The sequence below is a fragment of the Epinephelus moara genome, chromosome 4 (genome assembly GCF_006386435.1).
Source record: "Epinephelus moara isolate mb chromosome 4, YSFRI_EMoa_1.0, whole genome shotgun sequence".
In the NCBI taxonomy this organism is placed as follows: domain Eukaryota; kingdom Metazoa; phylum Chordata; class Actinopteri; order Perciformes; family Serranidae; genus Epinephelus; species Epinephelus moara.
The window spans coordinates 18,519,197-18,538,908 of NC_065509.1; the positions used below are offsets into that span (position 1 = coordinate 18,519,197).

A 19,712-nucleotide genomic window follows, 5' to 3' on the forward strand; every position below is an offset into this window, starting at 1 on the left:
ATGCAGAGCAGATAGAGGAACAAATGGCACTGTGCACTGGTTCATGTAGTCATTATTGTCATTATTATTCCACATGCTGGCCGTCTGTAATTACCCACTGCGCTTCCCGGTACAACGCATTCTCTCTCTGAATTCTTTCCATTGCCGGCTTGAAGATAATGTAATCACAAAATGAACCAAACTGCAGCGCTTTTGATTCACAGGCAGCGAGGAGAAGAAAGACTTTGAAGTCGTACGGTTAATATTGATGAGGTGAGATATTTTAGATGATTAGCACCAGAGATTTCACTTCTTTCTTTTATTTTGCATCAGCAAGGTCAAAATGCCCAGAATGTCACACTTAGCATACATTTTCCAGTTGCTTGATCAGTGGATACAGTACAGAGAGCAGGGCAGGAAGCTACAATTAACAACATTACATATTATCCTTTAACTGAGTCAAAATAAAATAATTTCAATATTCTTTTAATTTTTCCACAGAGATGTGTGGAACAAAGAAGTATCACTAACAATCTCTAGAGGGATGTTGTTTTTTATGATGGGAAAAGATTCATCTCAGTGTTTTAATTGTGTGATTGCTAGACGAGCTAAGCGCTACACATAATCAAACAATTTAGTTCTGTTGACATGCAAAAGCTACTACATTAGAGGTTTAAGTCAACTTGCTGACTCAGAGGAATGTGAATATAAAGCTGGAGTCCATTGTCCACAACATTGTTATAAAATCCTTGTTAAGTCGTTAAGCGCAGCGAAGCGCTCTACGCATTGTACTTCTTGAGCAAGTCATTTTGCCAGTGCCGCTTGCGATCCGGAAACTCTCTGGGCAAGCGGATCTTTTTGAAGTCCTCAATACATTTCTTCAGATCCTCCTCCAGCATCTTCTTCTCCTCCTCTTCCTCGTTCAACCCCGGTGGGGGTCCGCCATTCTCCCTAATGGTAGGCCGTGGCAGCGTCTTTAGGTTGAGGGTGGTGGGACGCTGCGGGCTCTCAGCAGGAGGTGGTGTCGAGGGAGAAGGACTGGAGGTAGAAAAAGGTTTGGCTGGCAGAGGTGGAGGCAGGACTGAAGGTGACAGAGGTGGGAGGTCGGGGCTGAGTGCAGCAGGAGGAGGTGGGGGAGGAAGAGGAGGTGTTAGAGGTGGAGGAGAGTCTATGGGCAGCGGGTGTCGAATGTCCAGTGTTGGGATGCTGTTGGTTTCCGGAAGGCTTTGTGTTCGGCCGGTGATGCTGGGCTCGGCTGTGGCTGGTTCAGTATGAGCAGTATCAGGATATGACGTCACCACTTCAGTGAGAGCTGGGGGGTCAGAGATCGTCGCCTTGGAAATTGCTGATAAACCACCTGCAATCGGAAGAAAGAATTAGAAATTAAAGTGTGTGAAATTTAAGGAATGGTTTGTAGTAATAGTTTGTCATTTGGGAAATATGCTTATTTGTTTTCTTGATGAGATTTTCTCTGGGGTAGGCCTCCTGCACCCTCCTCCTGCTGCTCGCCTCTCTCCCATAGATATATAATGATAACTAGATACTGGATGTCAAGATGGTGCCTTCTCATTCCAATAGAATTGTTCGCCTGCCGCATACGCCAAAAAAGTTTGCAAGGTTTACTTCTGCGGTATGCGGCACACTGTTCCTGCTCAACTCATGGACTTAACATTTTGATGATGTCATGGATTTTAAATCGCTTTTCTCAGCTCTAGGAAAGTGTTACATATTAAACCACCATGGATCAAAAATTCGTAATAGAAAGAGTTGACCCTGACCTTGTGTAACAGGGTCCATGGGAAAGGTAAGTGACATTGCTCTAATATCTAATATCCGTGTTTTAGCACTGTTAAGCTGTTTATATGTTCATTTTATGCTAACATATCCTGTGTCACTTAATTTGTGTAGAGGTTTGAGTTTGTGTGGTTGTGTTTGATGGAGGATTTTGTTTTCCCCATTTGCTGTCAGGATTAAATTGAGATCCCCTCCAAAGATATCCACGGTCTGGGCCTCTTCATATCAACACAACGCAGACATCACAAGAGTCCACTGGTTACAATTGTTTGCAGTTGTTACAGATGTGTCTTTTACAGTGGAGGTCTATGGGTAAATTGCTTTTTGGGTCGCAGGTGATTTTTTCCCCCCGCAATACCGCAAGTGACCACTGGGAAAAATTGGCTACAGGGCTGAGTGGCTTTCCTGGGAGTCTGCCCTCTCCCCTCTCTGTCCTATACCCATCCCTCCCACCAGATGAGCACACGCATACGCAAGCGCTTCACACAGTAATCCAGTGTTTCCCATACAATGATTTATTTAATCTTATTTCACTGCACAGTTGCCCACAGCACATTTGCTCAGCCCCTGCTTGCCCGCTCATTCTCTCTGTTTATCAAAAAACAAATGAGACAAGAATTAGTAAGCTAACGTTAGCCACCCCACTGTCTTTTCAACTGCTTCCCCGGGAAGAGAGCAGGTAGCAGCTCAGGAGACAGACCTTTGGACCGAGTCAGGGCTGTCTGGTCCTCTGGAGCTGGGGTTTGCACTGGCTGGAATCGTACTGCTGAGGCAGCTGACTGGGGGGGTCAGTGTCTGCAGCTGCTGCTTGCTCTCATCCCAGTGATGTGGTCTGTAGCAGCAGGGAGTGAGGCGGAGGACATGCTCTGGTTCAAGACTCTAGCTAACCTTAGCTACATAAACATGAACTTGAAGCAGCCCTCAAGGCTAAACATTTTTCTCCATCTTCAAAACACTTTCCAGAAGACGCTGTCAGACTCTTTTTGATACGTTCATTTTTTGGTTGCTTTGCAGCATAGGCAGTTGTTGTGTATGCTGGAATAATAACTTTCTCGGCAGGATTCTCTGCCATTGAATCATGCTTTCACTGAAGGAACGTGCACACTCATGTGGATTTGTAGACCAGCCAATAGGAACGCCCTCTCACTCTGAAATGACCTGTGATTGGCAAAAGTCTCCAGACATGGCCTAGATTTTCTAATGCCTGGAAACAGAGCCAAGAGGAGGTGTAGAAGTCTAGCTTTCTCTCAAAACAGTTGAATGACAATATGCTCAAAGCTTATTATGGGATTTTTGCCCAATGACACCAGAATAAAACTGCCTATCTGAGCTTTAAAAGGGAAGATTGACACAACTCCTATGAGAGTGGTTTTACTCTCCTCATCTAACTCAGCATGATAGCCAATAAGCATTTCCCAAAATGTTAAATTATTCCTTTAAAAATTGATAAGCGAGCAGCTGAATATTATATTCACACACAGGTGTCTGGTCTGTTTGAGCTGAGGTCTACGAGTGGAGCTTCACACAGAAATTTGATTACATTTCAATTTTTTTTTCTGTTTGCCTTATCAAAGTGAGTCAGTAGTGTGTGGCTGGCACAGGAACAAGCACCTCAGCTTTGAGCTTTGCAGTTTTTGTCTCCAAGAGTTACAAAAGTAAACACATGCTGGCACGAGAGCGTGCAGGAGCATTATGGAAACAGAAATTAGCAGAGAAAGGAGCTCGGCAGGAGAGGACAGGAAATGAGAGATAAGGGGAGTGGAGGACAGTTTCATTTAATTTCGAAGTTCCCTTTTACCTCTGCCTGTGTGTGCATTATCCTAGAAGGAATACTGTGACTGAACGGATGGCGTGAAACCTCCTGACTGAAGCTTGACAAGCAATTTTTCACGGTATGTTGATTTTTCATCTCATCTCTGTGTGAGGACAGAAGAGGTTGCTGCGGTGCGACTTCTCAGAATAGTTGGAGTGGCACATGCACATTCTGCACCTCTCGGTATTTGAAAACCCATCAACCATTTTGAATCGTCCCCTCTTTCTTTACAAACAGCCTATTTTTTTGTTTCCAGCAACCAGCGAGCGGGTAATCAGCCTCTCTTTTACGTTTGATTTTCACTGTCTACATGATGGTGCACAGCCTCGGATTCACTGTGCAAATCACAGCAATTGTCGCCCATGTCCACACTAAAGCAGATAAATTTCAAAATGCATCTTTTGTCTATTTTTTTTTGGCCTTTCATTTCACACTAATCCTGGTTTTCTGACCATGGAGGACACACCACAGCAGGGAGAACTGGGAGAACACAGCCAATCCAGAATTTTACTGTCACATATGATTGGTAGTCATTCTCATGCTCTCTAGTCATGTGATCCATACTGGACACTTCCTCTGGTCTTCATGCCTGCCCTATAAACAATAAACAACGTTGCAAAAAACCTCTGGAGGAAATAGTGCAAAGCTTTATGACTGCAAATGTTAAACAGAGGAGATGTGAGCCGTTTCTTGTTTTTGTTGTATTTCAATGTGGGCGCTGAACAGAAAACAATCATAAAATGCTCTGTGGACCGAAAAAAACTCCAATACATAAACATTTTTTTTATTATCCATATGACTTTGGACATGTCCTGAGACCAAGTTAATGACAGTCCTACGTGCGCACTGCTCATGCACTGCATCTCCCAACAGTAACACACTTTTAAACTCTCTCTGGGAAGCTGGCAGCTGCATACAGCACATGCTGCGACAGTATATGGAAAAACATATGAACTGCTAAGCTCTCTCACAGTCTCTCCCGCATGCTCATGCTGAGATGTGCAGGTACAGTATGCCACACGCAGCCCAAATACACATATGTGTACAGACATACAAAGGCCCTGCACTCTTTCCTTCAACGGGGCTCATCGTCACGGTAACTCGTCTTATATAACAGGAAAAGCTGCTTGTGTCAAACGGAGGCGGCACAGAATTTTCTCCCACTGCCTTGGCTTTCTGAATACCTGAATACGAGTGTGTGTGTTTGTGTGTGAATGTGCAACAGAAAGTGCACGGGCTTGTGTGTTGTCTTGTGTGTTTGTGCGTGCATGCGTAAGCACGTGTGTGTGTTTACTGTATGTGTAGGTGTGGGTGTTTGCATGTGTGTATGCGGGCAGATGTGTATGTGCGTGTGTGTGGGTATATTCTAGGCATGTACTGGCATTTGAAAGAAGGACAGATAAAGACAGAGAGAAAGAAAGAAGATGTAGGGGAAGGAGGGGTTGACACAAACATGTTCACCACTGTCTGTATGTGTGTGTTGGGCGCATTCAGTGACTTTCATAATGAATACATGTGTTTTAAAGGGCCGCCTGGACGTGGGAGTATGGGGGCTTAACAGTGTCGAAGGAATAATCCATTGGGGGATGGGCTCCATGCTTTCCTCCACCACTAAGCCTTATGGAGGAGAACAGCGAAAGAGAGCACTCAACCCTTTTCCCTGGGCCACTTCTCCAGGGATATATGCAAAAGCCAAAGCACTTTCTCACACATCCTCTCCTCTCTCGCTCAGTCTCTCCCATCTGTTCAGTGTGACACATCTCTCCGTCGCTATCATTACTGCTATTAGCAACTCTAATGTAGCCTCTTGCCAGGGTTTAGCACCTCTCAGTCACTAAATGTCTCCTCTATGGTGTGTAATGTTGTTTCACCCCACCTGAATCTTAATATTTTACTCAAATCATAGCACGCTGTGTATTATACACACTGACTCGGTGAAACCACAGCAAGGTTTTTTAAATAAACTGTGGATGACTGAGATAGTATTATCATCCAGACTTAATGTAAACATATAGGAGATGCTTGGTCAAGAAATTTAAGATCTTATTTTGGTCTCCAATAACAATGTTGCCTGGCAGTTTGACTGGTGCAGTATCTGTGTGGAAGGGCACTAAAAAGTTTCTCCCTGTGTTAAGCCCCTTGCACACCAAGTCTATATATTTTGTCTGTTCTCCTCACTTGTGTCAATCACCTTCCCACACTGGTTTCAAAACTTTATGACTCAATAAAGTTTTTGGAACAGGTTTGTTTTTGTGCATCCGTCAAAAGCCTTAAGAGAGTTGTTAGACCAAGACGCAGCGAAGAAAATGTGGCGTAACCTGCGGGACAGATACATCTGCAACAAGAGGAAGGAACAGGGCAAAAAGTGGACAGCAAGAAGAAGAAGAAGAAGAAGAAGAAGAAGTGGAAATGTCCTTGAATTCTTTCACAACAAAGAGAGGGTAAAGTCAGCATATCCAGAAAAGCACAACAGCGATGATGATGCTGACAGCAGAGGGCAATTTAAAAGCCATACTGTATCGTATAACTCCGGTAGCAGATGCCAAATGCATGACGAAGGCATAGAGTAGCGACAGCCAGGGAGGTACTTGCCGAAATGTAAGCAGCCAATCAGGGACTGTGTTGTAAATTATGACATAAAATGCAGGTTGCAGCCTGAAGAACAGTGGGTGTATGTCTGCAGTGCACTGGGCAGGTGGAGTCTGCACACCTTTTGATAGTTATTGGAGCTGGTAGATACGCCAGATCTGCCACTAAATTTTAATCTATCACCATGACAACATGATACATACAATATAAACAAGTCAAGGGAGATTGATAAGACAGTGAACTGATGAATGTCATTCAGGCTTACCGAAAATCATATTATAAACATTATTGTCCGTGCACTAGAAGAGCTACCATGGCTTTTGACCTGCAGGATGGCATTGCTGTTTGTTTTGTCAGCTGACAGTTACATGGTTGACAGAATACACTCCATTTAAACAGCTTTCATGGCGCTTGCCGTTGCTATGAAGCGGTGCACAGGTGCACTGAAATAAAGCAGACCCAGTAATGGCTGCTCCTGCTCCCCAGCAGAGTAAACACAGCAATAAGTGAAGTTATTGCAGAAATAGAGTCAATAACAAAAATTAAAGCAGAACAAGAGTATGCACTCGTGGTGTTTCTCAGAGGAAAAGACCGACTGGAGTTGGCAAAAGCTTGATTTATCAACTGGCTCTGTTGCTGATGAAGTTGTTCCCCTGTGTTTTGTTTCGCTGATTGGCTAAAGGAGTTTGTTTGTCAAGGTGAGTACTCCCACCCACTGAGAGTGTTTTGGGTGGCAGCGGGGCCAGACTGATGCATCATCAGGATGGTCTTAACCAGGCTAGGGAGGTACCTCCGCTGGAGAGAAGCAAGGGAGTATATGTGTCTTTCAATTTTGTCTTGTATTGCGAAATTTTCTCAATGAATCGGACAATAAATCTTATTGGACTCAGTGTGCAAGGTTTCTGTGCATATCGAATGACTGATTTACTAAAGCATATGAAAAATACAGACTTGATGTGCAAGGATTTTTACTGTGTGACTCCACACTTTGGATACTCTTTGGCGAGATTTGAATCCTGTGGGATGACGTACGGGTTAACGTTAACTGCAGCCATGCGCATCACTTTTTCACGTCCCCTAGAAGCAGCATCCATTGTTGTTTGAATTATTTGCAGCATGCTTTTGTATTTTCTCGCTCTGCAGTGTTTTTACTGTGTTGTCAGATTGGTAAAGATTATTTTTTAATTTGCTTGAGTCTTGTCTATTTGCAAGTGTTTCCTTCTTGATAGTGCATCGAGCTCTCAAGGTCACTGTAGATATGTACCGGACTATTTCTTGATAAGTTCAGTAACTTTATGGAGTCTCCACTGGTCGCCAAGCAACTGCGACCACAGATCCACAATCAGGCTAGTTGTTTTCCTGTTTCTAGTCGCTGTTAGGCAACTGCTGGCCACAGCTTCAGATTTAGCATAGAGACATGAGTGGTAACAATCTTCTCATCTAATTCTTAGAAAAACAGCGAAAAAGTGTATGTCCTCAAATATTGAACTTGTTCTTTTCCTCCCAAATGATCAGTGTTATATGACATACGTCTTAAATTGCTAAATATAATCATCAAATCTATGCAGGCTTGTTGAAAAAAGGGGAAAACTGGATCAATGTATACAGGCTCTATAGGATGATGCTTATACACTGACTGTTTCCACAAATATGCCCAACAATGGTTTAATCCTCTTTTGAAAAATAGCTGCAGTGTCATTGTAGTACACAAATATTGTATGGGAAACTGTGATTTCATTTCTACTTTAATACCGAACACTATATGAATGCAGAATAAAGCTGTTTAAAAATGAATGTATCAGCTGCTTCTGTGTTACCTTGAATATGACGAGGTCATTCAGCTGGCGGGTACTTTTTAAAATTCACTGTGGCCACTGACAGGTGTTGTGACCCGGGGATGGTGAGACTGGCAAACAAGAGGACAGCATCATCTCCATGGTAACGACACAATGACGTGCAGGAGCCAGAGCTACACAAATGCATAGTAATTTCTCTCAGACTGAGAGCAGCCTTTCGTCGAGAGTGTGAAGTTGTACATATGGCTCTATCCTGCTGTTCTAAAGGGAGCTCACGCTACATAGTTTTGGCAATTACAGCATGTTTTATATCTAATGACCTGGTATTCAGCTCAGATATGCAACATCTGCTTTGTGAAATGATCAGTATGGTGCCTAATGACAGAGTGGGCCTCACCACCTACTGTCTTCTCATTCATTGTCTTTTCTCACTGATTGCCGTCAGAGAAAATACATGAGGGGGGCGTAATCAGACATGGTAACACTATATTCTTCTGACTAACTTTACACGGCGCAGCATAGGCACAGTCGCCCGTATCAAAATCACCGGAGTGTACTCACAAGTCTCTGAGCAATTACAGATCTGTCAATCTACATAATGTAGAGGAAATGCGTGACGTAAACAGCTGGAGACCGAGGAGCTGCTGCCAAGTAAGAAAAGCAAAAAGGTTAGAGGACAGAGGGGGGGAAAGAGAAGAAAGAAACCCATGAGCCTGCCATCAATAACTAACAAGCAGATTTTTCAGTTCTTTTGGCTGTGGAGAAGTCTATTATGTGATTTTTATTTTTGCAGACTTGCACAAAATGCATTGGAGCCAAGCGTCGTGCTGATTCACCTGCTCCACGTGCCTCCTCTTTATCTCCCCCTGCTTAAAACACCCTGAGCTGCTGCCTGGCTACCACAGCCCGTCCCAAACTAGCCTGTCTAAGCACCCTAAAGCCCATCCTGGCACCCCTCAGCCCCTGCAGAGCCTGCAGCCCCCCTGCCACCTGCTTCTCCTCTCCTGCCGGGTTTTCAGCCAGGGTCCAACCATCCCCAGGACTGCAGCACCAAGGACAAGCCAGGCTGTCCAGATTACTGATAATTAGCGGGGCAGATTAGAGCCCAAGTGTCCAGATGGCCGAGGTGAATCCCTTAGTGCTGACAGACACATTTACAACTTGCTGCTTAAAGCAAGATACATTCGATCAGCAGAGACACAGTGACTACTCAGGGGCCTTTCACATTGTTTTCACTATGTTGATACCTCTTACAACATTATTATAAATAATTACATTATCAAAAACATAAAGTGGAATTCTTTGTTGCCTCGTTAAAACCAGTAGATGCTAAACTTTCCCTTCCAAAATGATATCAGCATAAAGAAATATGACTGTTCCCCCCTCAGTCGGTGATTGATGACATGCAATTAAAACTCATCAGACTGAAGTAATTTGCCATCTTGAGGCATTCATTTGCAAAGACAGAAATGTTAGCATCAACAGTTATAAACAGATGATGAGACAATGGGTCTCTGTGCGCGAATGCATAAAAGCACCGGGGTCTAAGGTTTAATGTATTTATACATAAAAACATACAGTGTACCCAGTGAGCCAACGCTGATCGACAAAACACAGGAAGTGTGTATCCATTAAATAAAACCACACATAAAAACAACATAAAACTATACGCCGTAACAAAAACAGTTAAAATAACAACCGTTGAACAACAACAAAAAATGAAAAAATCCTGGACTGGAAGTGATTAATCATTTATAACCCCCCCTTACAAAGGATTCAAATTTATTATTTTTTTTGGAAGGAAATTTTGACTTGGCGTGCTGTGCAAATGTATTCTTTAGAAATAAAGTAAACAAAGCAAAATAAAATCATCCCTACTTTAAAACAAGCCCCTTAATGCTGGGGCTTGCAGTATAATTTTGGCTTCAAGAGGCAAAAATCCCATTTTAAACTTTGAGCACATTGTAATTCAAGTGGACTGGGAGAAAACTAGACTTTTACACTGCCTCTTGGCTCTGTTTAAAGGCTTTAGAAAAGCCATGACGGGAGACTTTGGCCAATCACAGGTCAGTTCGGAGACAGGGCGTTCTTGTTGGCTGTTCTACAAATGCTTATGCGTGTGCACACCCCTTCAGTAAAAGCCTGATTCAATGGCTAAGAATCCTGCAGAGAAATATGCTATTCCTGCATTGGTAACAACCATCTACACTGCAAAGCAACCCAAAAAGAGTCTGACAATAAACAAAATAAAACACGTGTCAATTTTGGCAAAGCACTTCAGAAATGCACAGAAAATGTTGCTTATAGTTTAGCCTTCTGCTAACAGGAGCTAAAGGCTCAGGGTTGCAAGTTCACATTTATGTAGCTAAAGTTAGCTAGAGCCTCAAATTGTATTCCTTAGCCTCGCTCCCAGCTGTTACAGAACACCTCGCCACCTCTGTGGGCAGCAACTCCGGAGACGATCCCATAGTCAGCGGCTGCAGCAACCAAAACTCAGCTGTGCAAACCCCAGCCCTGGGGGATCGGACGGCTATGACTCTCTGCAAACTTTCTGTTGCTGCAGTTACCTAGGTTAAGCACGGCGCTCACCAGCCGGCTGTGACACCTAACACTGGGGGTTTGCACTGGACAGATTGGAGCTGCTATAGCTGCCGACAGAGGGTCCATCTCCTGAACTGCTGCCCGCTCTCCTCCTGGGGAAGCAGTGGCAGGGAGTGAGGCGGAGGGAGGGTGGAGTAGCTAACGTTAGCTTGCAAATTCTTGTCTCATTTGTGATGTGATATACAGAGAAAAACAGAGAGTAGGGCAAGAAGGGGCTGAGTGATTCAGCTGAGTTACTGTATGATGCATGCATATGCCTGTGGATGTCTGGTGGAAAGGGTTTAGGACAGCAGGGTTTAACTTTTAATGTGTTATTTAATATGGAGGCTATGGCTAAAGAGGCCCCGCAATCTGTTGGGCTCCTGGGCCAATGATGGAAAGTTGCAAAATGAATATGTTGGATTGTTAATGAAACAATTTAAATCTTTCAGATGCCAGTTACAGCTCACTGTAGCAGGGGAAGTTCAACCGTCTTCCAACTGTTTCCTCAGTCAGTTATTGCCACAGCTTCCACCTCACTTTGCCCAATCTGGCATTTCTCTTTTTTGTTCCTCTCCTTTTCCTTTCAAACGGCTCCTGCCTCACTCCTCATGCTCTTCTTCACATATTCGCCGTCTCTATGGTACTGTTGGTGAGGAACTTTGCCACTTGAGTTCTCCTTTTTGTTGCCTTCCTTTTTAATCCTACAACTTGCCTCTGAAACTCTGACTCACTGCCTTTAACTAATTTCATGCTCCCTCATTCCCATCCTACTGTTTCTTTGTATTTCTGCACATCCCTCATGCGTTCCTCTGTCAGTTATTCTTTTTTGTGTCTTGGAGCTTAAAAGAGAAACGAAAAAATTGCGAAGTCAAGGAGAATAATAAAGAGACGGCGTGGAGAGAGAGAGATAGAGTTACTGTTACAGAGATGCAGAACTGTACTATCACTAGTGACCTAATCTGCTCCTTTTCAACTGCGAAATCTTTTCTCTTGTTAACTCCCCCATCTGTCTCCCCTCTTAGGTACCCCCATGACCTTACACGATGAAGTTCATGGGCTAATATGTTTTGCGATAGCTTCACTCTGCAGGAGTCATGTGTGAAGAGGAGGAGGTTGAGGAGGAGGAGGGGAAGTGGAGCATGTGTACCCATGCTGGAGGATAGAGCAGTGCAGTGACGGTACACATCTGACTCCATGCCTGGCTCACTATAAATAACCCAACACACAATGAGATAAAGATGCCCCGAGCCAGCGCTACTGTACTCTGTGTATGTGGGCTTACACGGCAGCGTGGGTGAGCCATGTTGTCGTCGAGGACAAACACAAACACAGCAGGGCTCGAGCTCACGTACGTGTACATGTGCAAATGGACAAAAGGCATGCAGAGCTCTCTGTTTACGTTCCCATGTAGCATGCACACACACACATATGTCACATATTGATGGAGAAAGCAGCGGTAGGCCTCAGGCAGCTCTCCACCTCCCCATTACATGCTCCTATTGGCCGACGCTACTCCCAGGTAATTAGCAGCAATGATGCTTTTCTATACTAGCATGGACTTCTCCTGTTTATTGCTGTCAAAAGTGCACGGGGGAGGCAAATGGCTTGTTTGCCTGCTAATGCCTTTTTAACTGATCACAAAGAAGAGTGCAAAGAAGGCAGCCAATTAGATCTAAAACCTCACAGCTCCGAGTCATTAGCCTCGCACGGGAGGGTTGTTGCACATCTTCTCCTAGCAACTTCCCTCCCTCTGTGCATCTGTGTGTTTAGAGAGGCCATACTGCCTGTTCAGCATATTTGCGAGACAGGAAGTGCACCTAGTTCATTGCCCCCGCCTGGCTCCCCCCCCATACCAACCCAGCGGTGACCCATCCAACGCAGACGCCCAAACACTCATCCTGCCTGTCTGCCAAACTTCCACGTAAGCACAAACACCAGGGTGAAAACAAAACAGAGCCAAAAAGTATGCCGGCACACAGAGCTGAAAGCAGACGAGGCATCTAGACAGAGAAGACATAAACAAGCGCAGAGCCACAGATGGTTGCAGCTGAATGAACAGAAACAGCAGCATGCACACAACATCTGATAGTACACCCAGGGTAAGATGTTGGGAAAATGACTCACTGTGGCACTCTGTGTTGTCACTCTAACTCGTGGTTTGTCTATTCATAAAAGAGGATGCAAAACTGGGAACCTGGGCTAGTTATAGTCAATTTGATTTAAATGCACAGCTCATGATGCAAGAAAATACTTTTATCCTGCTGGAAAATACCAATGCTGCCCTTTCTTTTGATGAGTTAATGTTTATCCCGACCATACAGAGTAATCCCAGGGATCTATATCTGTCTGGTGTAACTGAATCTTTGTGTGAGCGTTGACGGAGCGGACAGGTCACAGACGAGCACATTACAGCACGGCCCAGTGAGGGCTTTGTTTGCCTGGACGGCCCAGCACCTCTCCCAATAACAGGGCATTTCATGCTGCTCAGGAAGAGAGATAAGATGGGAACACCACATTCTTCCTCGGTTAAACACTCTCCCACTCTCGCTTCCACCAGGTTATCTGTCTCCCTGTCTCGCCGCTTCCTTGCCCCATTTTCCAGTCTCTATTTTTCCCTTCACGTACATCCGTTCCTGTCCTCCCCTGCTCTCTTCCTTTCTTTTTCCAAACAGGGGAAGCGATGACCCAGCTGGCTACGAGACAAGGGGATCATTCTGAGAGAGAGAAACGTAGACAGAGCCAAGGCATGTTGCCATGTAGAGCCGCCTACAGTGACAATAGCACCACAGGAACACGACATGGGTCAAATCACTGCCTCGAGGCAGAGAGAACAGCCTTGTGCTCTCTGGGTGCATTTCTTTTTGCCTTGTGCTTTCATGGCAAGGGTTTAATAATGAATTGCACAAGCTCACTGAGACACTGTGTTAACCTCAAACCTTGTGCATATAGATATAAATAAAATGGAATAAAGGAGCTGATTAAATTGTGTGCTGTGTGGAGGGCAAGTAATGCAATCTGCTGTTTGGATTTTTCCAAAAGACAGAGAAGCAGTAATTCATGGTAAAATATCTTTATTGTAACACTCTGGATAGAACAGGCATACTACTATGGTGACACAGCTAGAGCCTGCCTCTTGTTTGGCAGGCAAGACAGGTGTGCTACACTTTTCAGCCACAAGTTTCACAACAGAGCTTTAAAAAAAAAAAAAAAATCAAAGCAGCATTTCATCACAGCCCGGCCTGTGGACCTCGCTGCTGCTGTTCACTGTCGGAGTGTCAACACTTCTCACACATATACTGTTGAATGTTGAGTCTCAGGGCGACTCTTGGAGGTAAAGAGCGAGAGAGGCTCAGGACGCTGACGCCTGAAATTTCACACATGAGGCGTGTGTCTCTCCATGCTTGTGCTAATGACTGACCTTGGCGCTCCCGAGTTGCATCGGTGTGCTGGAGGACTGTGACTGAGGAACGTTGCCTGTGACTGGGTTTGTTTGGGCTGAAGAGACACTGCAGGCGCATTATTGTCCCAGTCTCTGAGGATTTGTCATGCATTCCAGACCCGCAACAAAAATCATCTGTTTCCAGGAAAGCCTCCACATAAATGTTTAAACAGTGCGAAGCTCATTAGCTATGCTTTTATCTAGGCCAGACTGAGATCAGGTTTAGAGGTCTTATACTAAGGTAATTAGCATGTGATAATCTCTGAGTCATTAAACTACCTCACCTACTTAAACATGGCTGTGGTTGTTATTCAAGTGTAAATTATGCCCACTTCTGTTTGTGGATTGCTCGATAAAAACGCTGATTTATTACTGAGCAGGCGCTGTCTGTAATCTTGTAAAGCCTGTTCAGCTACAGTATTTCACTGTCCTGGATTCTGCTTCAAGATTTATACTGTAAGTAGTAATTAGGTCAATTATTGGCAACAAAATAAGGGTTTTGTACGCTGCTTTAAAAGAGGCTGTTATCCATGCATGTCCTCATTTCTATCCTGGCGCTGTTCTTTGGTCAACTGCTCAATAAAAGCCTGGGCTGAGAGAAAAAAGTGGAGAAAAAGTATAAAGGCAGATGGGAGGAGAGGTTGCCTAAGGGTAGAGTGTTGAGCATTTAATATGAAGCAGAGTATATGTCCAAGGACATTTCCTTTAATGGGAAAATGGTGGGATGGAAATTGAAATTGGTTTACGTGTGATTGAGTTGTATTGTCAGTGGAAATTAAACATTTAAACTGCTGTAAAATGAGGGCATGTACCACTTTCCTCATGGTTTGTACTGAATGTCACTCAGCGCTGGGAAAACATTTTGGTTATGAATGGAAAATACAACCCGAATAGAAAGAAAACATCTTTTTATTTGACAAATCCATTTTGCTTTTTTTTTTTTTTTTTTTTGCTGAACACTTTTAATTTCAGTGTTGTCTGCGCCTGCAGCGACACACCGCAGCAGGTCTAACATATTGACTCAGATGTCAACAGCACTTCATCACACTGAAACACAACATTGCGGTTTCTAGACATTTCAGAATACATTTATTGTCACTGTCAGACGTTCTGCCAAAACTACAACCTGACACCCTCTTGCTCAGGAGAAATCCTGCACTGTGCAGCCTCGTTGGCTGTTTCTCAACTTCACATTCAACCTCTTAGTCACAGTCTTGTTACGGCATCTACATTTGGGATATCTCCATAACTTCGTCTGCAATTTCACGTCATTAGCTGGATCTTAAGTGCCTTCAGTTTGTGTTTAAGTCTGAGGTATATGATGTGCAGACCTGTCCTGAGGCTGTATCTGGAAACGACCCTCTTTCTTAGCTCGCTCCTTTACGACTTTAGATATACCCGCTCAATTTAAACTGCCCTCACAATGCCCTTGCTACAGTAGTGAGAGGACATCGGGCTTTGGCTGGCTACAGCGTCATCCCACCCTTTCTTGTGGGCATTCTCTTACAGCAAGTGAGAGCTATCATCAAATATGCAACAGCTTAAACTAATACCGAACTGAGTATTAAGAATAACATTATTGTATACAGAACACTCAAAACGTGATCCGCTAAGGTGACTACCACATTTTTTTTCTTTTTTTTTAATATGGGAAACAACATGTAGTCATGGTGTAAGCCTATCCCAAGAAGCGCTTCACTTTAAAGATGCTCTTAAATATGTAATTGAGCAAAGACATGTCAAAGAAGCACAATGAGCAAAAAAATAGAGCAGTGGGCTGCAAGTGATGTAACACCTTCTATTTCCTCTGCCCTCCCAGCGTGGGTGATTAAAATACTGAAGGCTCCATTGCACAATCAATACACACATCTCATCTGGAAACCTTTTTTTTTTTCTTTCTGTCTACGAGATCTCTTGATATTTGAGCTTTCATCGTTGTTTATTAAAAGCCTGCTGCTTGTTCATTTGCCACACAATCTGCATCTCTTTGAAAAGGAAACTCCACACACCTACAATCTACTTCTCCATTTCAAAATAAAAAAAGCAGGGGTTTTTTCTCTCCCTGTCCATGTGGCTGCATTATTGTAACCCTGGTTCATTCATAACAACTGAACACATACTGTATGGCACATTCCCAACCACATGGTACTGGACACATTTAATAAAAACTGAAGGAAATTAGATTTTTGTGTTACACTTCTTTCTTGTGCTGGGGCTGCTCGCGTCCCTCAAGGCTGATCAGATGTCCAATTATTTGGTAATTTAGTTCAGAGGAGCAGGAGAAAGTCCGATCTGCTCGAGTAAGCAGGCAAAGTATTGTACTGTACATCATGGCCACTCTTTGAAGCCCTTTCTCTTATGCCCTTATGACTGCTGTAAAAGTCACACAGACACACCGGGGCGCTTATTTAACAAAATTAGCTCTTGGATACAGTATTGTGCTTCACCAAGGCAGATGCAATATATAGAGTACAAAAGGGAAACAGTACATAGAAGGTATCAGTCTCTGCAAGGAAGGCTGTGGGGGTTGCTGTGGTTGAGGACCGGGGACTACAACTAGATGGAGCGGCGGTTTAAGCAAGGGCAAAAGCTGGACCTGAGGATGAGGGGGATGGATTGAGGGGGGAGGGCTGCAGATTCGACCTGCAGAGAAGGTATGAAGAGTCGGAGCAGCAGCTGCTCATGGGGTAAAAGCTGGAGGCTGCAGAGAGAGATGGAGGGGCACAACATCTACGGTACATCTACTGGTGCAGAAGCCATCAGAGAGAGAAGGACAGGACGGCTGGAGGCTGGAGGGGGGGCACTTGGAGACAGGGTGGGGGACCGGGGGGAACAAAGTCTCACTCACGGTAGAACACATATTCAGTGTAGCTGGTCCAGATCTTGTCGTCCGTCTGCTCGTGGGCAAAGGCGCAGGTTCCTGTGGAATTACAGGCCACCATGTGGAAGCCTGCGTCCGCCAGCTTGTCAAAAGCCTGCTCCAGAAAGGTGAACTTGAGATAGTAGCGAGATGTGTAGCGCTCAGGGGGGCGGTCGGGGTCACGGCTCTCGTTCAGCGTCTCCCCAAACACCTCTTTGGCCAGAGAGGTCTTCCCACACACCATGATCCGTGCCACCCGGCGGAATTTGGCATCGGTGTGGCTGTCACGGCCCAGGGTGTATGAGCCCCGATAGCCAATAGTGATGAACCCCGAACGTTTGCCATCCATGGCACCGGGCACCAGGCTGGCACAGGCAGCTGCAGCAGCACCCAGGGAGCTGAGGTTGCGGGCTGTGTCAATCCCAGGAGACGTGTCCTCTGGGTCGCTCTGACATCCCTCGTCGCCTAGGGAGTTCTGCTTGCTGATTTTGGGCGCCAGCAGCTTCACAAGCTCTGGCAGGTTGAAGAACTCGGCCTCCCTCTGCAGACGCCCGCGCTCTGGGAAGTGATCTGGAAGAACCAGCTGCTGGTCCCGCATGTAGTCCAGGATGTAACGGAACAGGAAACCATCACGGTCCACAAAGAAGCGTCCCTTGGTGTCTCTGGCCAGTCCTTTGGCTGACTTCCGACTGAACATCTCCCATAGCAGGGAGTCTGGCACACTTGTGAGGGTAGAATAGCGGGTTATGTACACCTGCCCACCAACATTGAGCTCTATAATCTCTGGGAAGGGTACTTCCTCCCCAGATATGCCACTATCTGGTAGAGCCATGGCTTACTCCTGCTTCACAGGTGCTCTTGGATGCAGCTTTAAAAAACTCTCTTGGTTGTGGTGAAAGTTCAAATGCCAAGAGTTGAAAAAGGATTGTTAGTGGTACCTGTCACAGTGGTTGGTGAGGCCTGTTGCCTGTCAAGGATTGCAGGTCCTGCTGCGGTGGATCGCCTGTGGTAACGGAGCGGCTAATCTGCAGCAGCGCACAATTGGTATGCGCGCAATAAAAGCTGGCCGCCACTCTCGCATCAAAGCCGGCAGGGGCAAAAGAGTCTCATAAACACACCCTCTATCCTAACTACAGCTTTCTCCCATAACTGCTAAAACATAGCGCGGAGTATTTCAGGCTGCGTTTAAGAGCGCCGTGATGTCCGCGTCCTTTACGCGCAGATAGATGTGATATCCTGAGATTGTAATTCTGCTTTTGACACCAAGTCTCTGAGCAGGAAATGCACGATTTGCACAACTGTCCATAACGACTTCCCTTGCTCTAATTTTGGTCGGTTGTCCTGGCGCAAAGAGGATCAGGTGGCCCAACTTCAACAAATAAACAATCCATAGTTGGTGAGCTCTGTGGGTACCCCGTACACGAAAAGCCACGCGATGAAGAAGATGGTGCCGAAGTAGTGAGAGGTGAGGAAGGTGCATAAAAAGATCTCCGAGGGTTCCATCACTTTGCGCTTCAAATGTGCGCGAGGTGGTCAGCTGTTCCGCTCCCTCTGCTCCTCTCTCTCGTGTCAGACGGTAACTCTGCTGCAACGTAACGGAGGATACAGCGTTATTCAGCCGGTTGGCCACGCCCACCCGCGGTGACGCGCCGACGCTGTGATCCAGGTCAAATTATCCTGTCTTCAGAGAGCAGGTCCTTTACTGTATCTGCTTTAAAGATGCACAGCTGATAAAGTCTGACAGTTTTCCTTTTAAAAGTTCACTTATATAGCTGCCCCATGTAAAAACATCAATTTAAAGGAGCCTCATTTTTTTGAGTTTCCCCTATAATTTATTCATTCATACATCCCATAAATAAGCCTGCCATAAATGGAAGATAACAGCAGCCAAACTTGTGCTCTAAAAATGTATTCATGCATGTATCCTCAGTGTGCTCTCTTGTTCCACGGACTAAATAAACAATGGACACCGAGGGCAAAATAATTATACTGCACAATTCTTATTTTCCCAGAGTCTCATTTAAACCCCACCACTGCTGTGCATTTAATTTTGATGCATTTATTTTTGGCAGCACTCTCGGTAATCAGTGCAGTCAGTGTCTCTCAGTACGATGGGATAACAGTGACATCTAGTGAATACTCAGGAGGAGATGTTTTCTCCAGCAGAACATTAGTAACTACTGATTCTGATCATGTATCGAGAGAGTTTGTTGGTATTCTGCAATAGTTTTTATCCTACTTAAAGCCCCCCCTCCTGTCAAAATGTGTCTGCTACTTTACTTTAATGTTTGACCTTCACTGTCCAGAATGCTGTATGTGCAGAGATTGACACCAGGAGGCTGTTTTCACACTCAGTTTCTCTGCGCTCACCTTTAAATCTGAGTTTGAGACGTGCATGTAAGAGCATGATTTGTGATGTCACAACTGGTTTGGAAGACAGACCAATATTCAGCTTAGACGAGTGTGATGTGTAAGTGAAACCTCCGGTGCACATACACCAAGACAGTCGTGGAACATAACTAATTTGCTCAAGTGCTGTACCTAAAGGAATACTTCACCCGCATAATGACCATTTGTAAATCAGTAAGTCATGCCGTGTTACCTTGCCTCCACAGCAAATGGCCAACATATTGATTTACTGATTGATTGGGGACGTTTAACAACAGCAAAACTATATCAAAAACACCCGTTTATGAACTCTCACACAACTCGTGCAATATAATCCAAGTCTCATTTCCCCAGTTGTATGTTCAGTACTCCCCTAACACATGCATTTTCACTAGAAACATCAGTGTTGGAGTCTGGCTTTGACGAGAGCAAAGATAATCAGTTTTTAATAGTATGGTTTCAGCATAAATG

The 19,712-nt window shown here is 44.8% G+C and overlaps 1 protein-coding gene across 1 annotated transcript; it reads right to left on the reverse strand.

The window, feature by feature from the left end:
- Positions 1-283: 283 nt before the first annotated feature.
- On the reverse strand, positions 284-18,436 carry kctd12b (potassium channel tetramerisation domain containing 12b). Its single transcript, XM_050042518.1, has 2 exons — positions 16,842-18,436; positions 284-1,336 (listed from the first exon to the last, which is right to left on the reverse strand). The coding sequence occupies exons 1-2, from the start codon at positions 17,683-17,685 to the stop codon at positions 759-761; spliced, it is 1,422 nt and encodes a 473-aa protein (XP_049898475.1). The 5' UTR covers positions 17,686-18,436; the 3' UTR covers positions 284-758.
- Between the last annotated feature and the right edge of the window lie 1,276 nt (positions 18,437-19,712).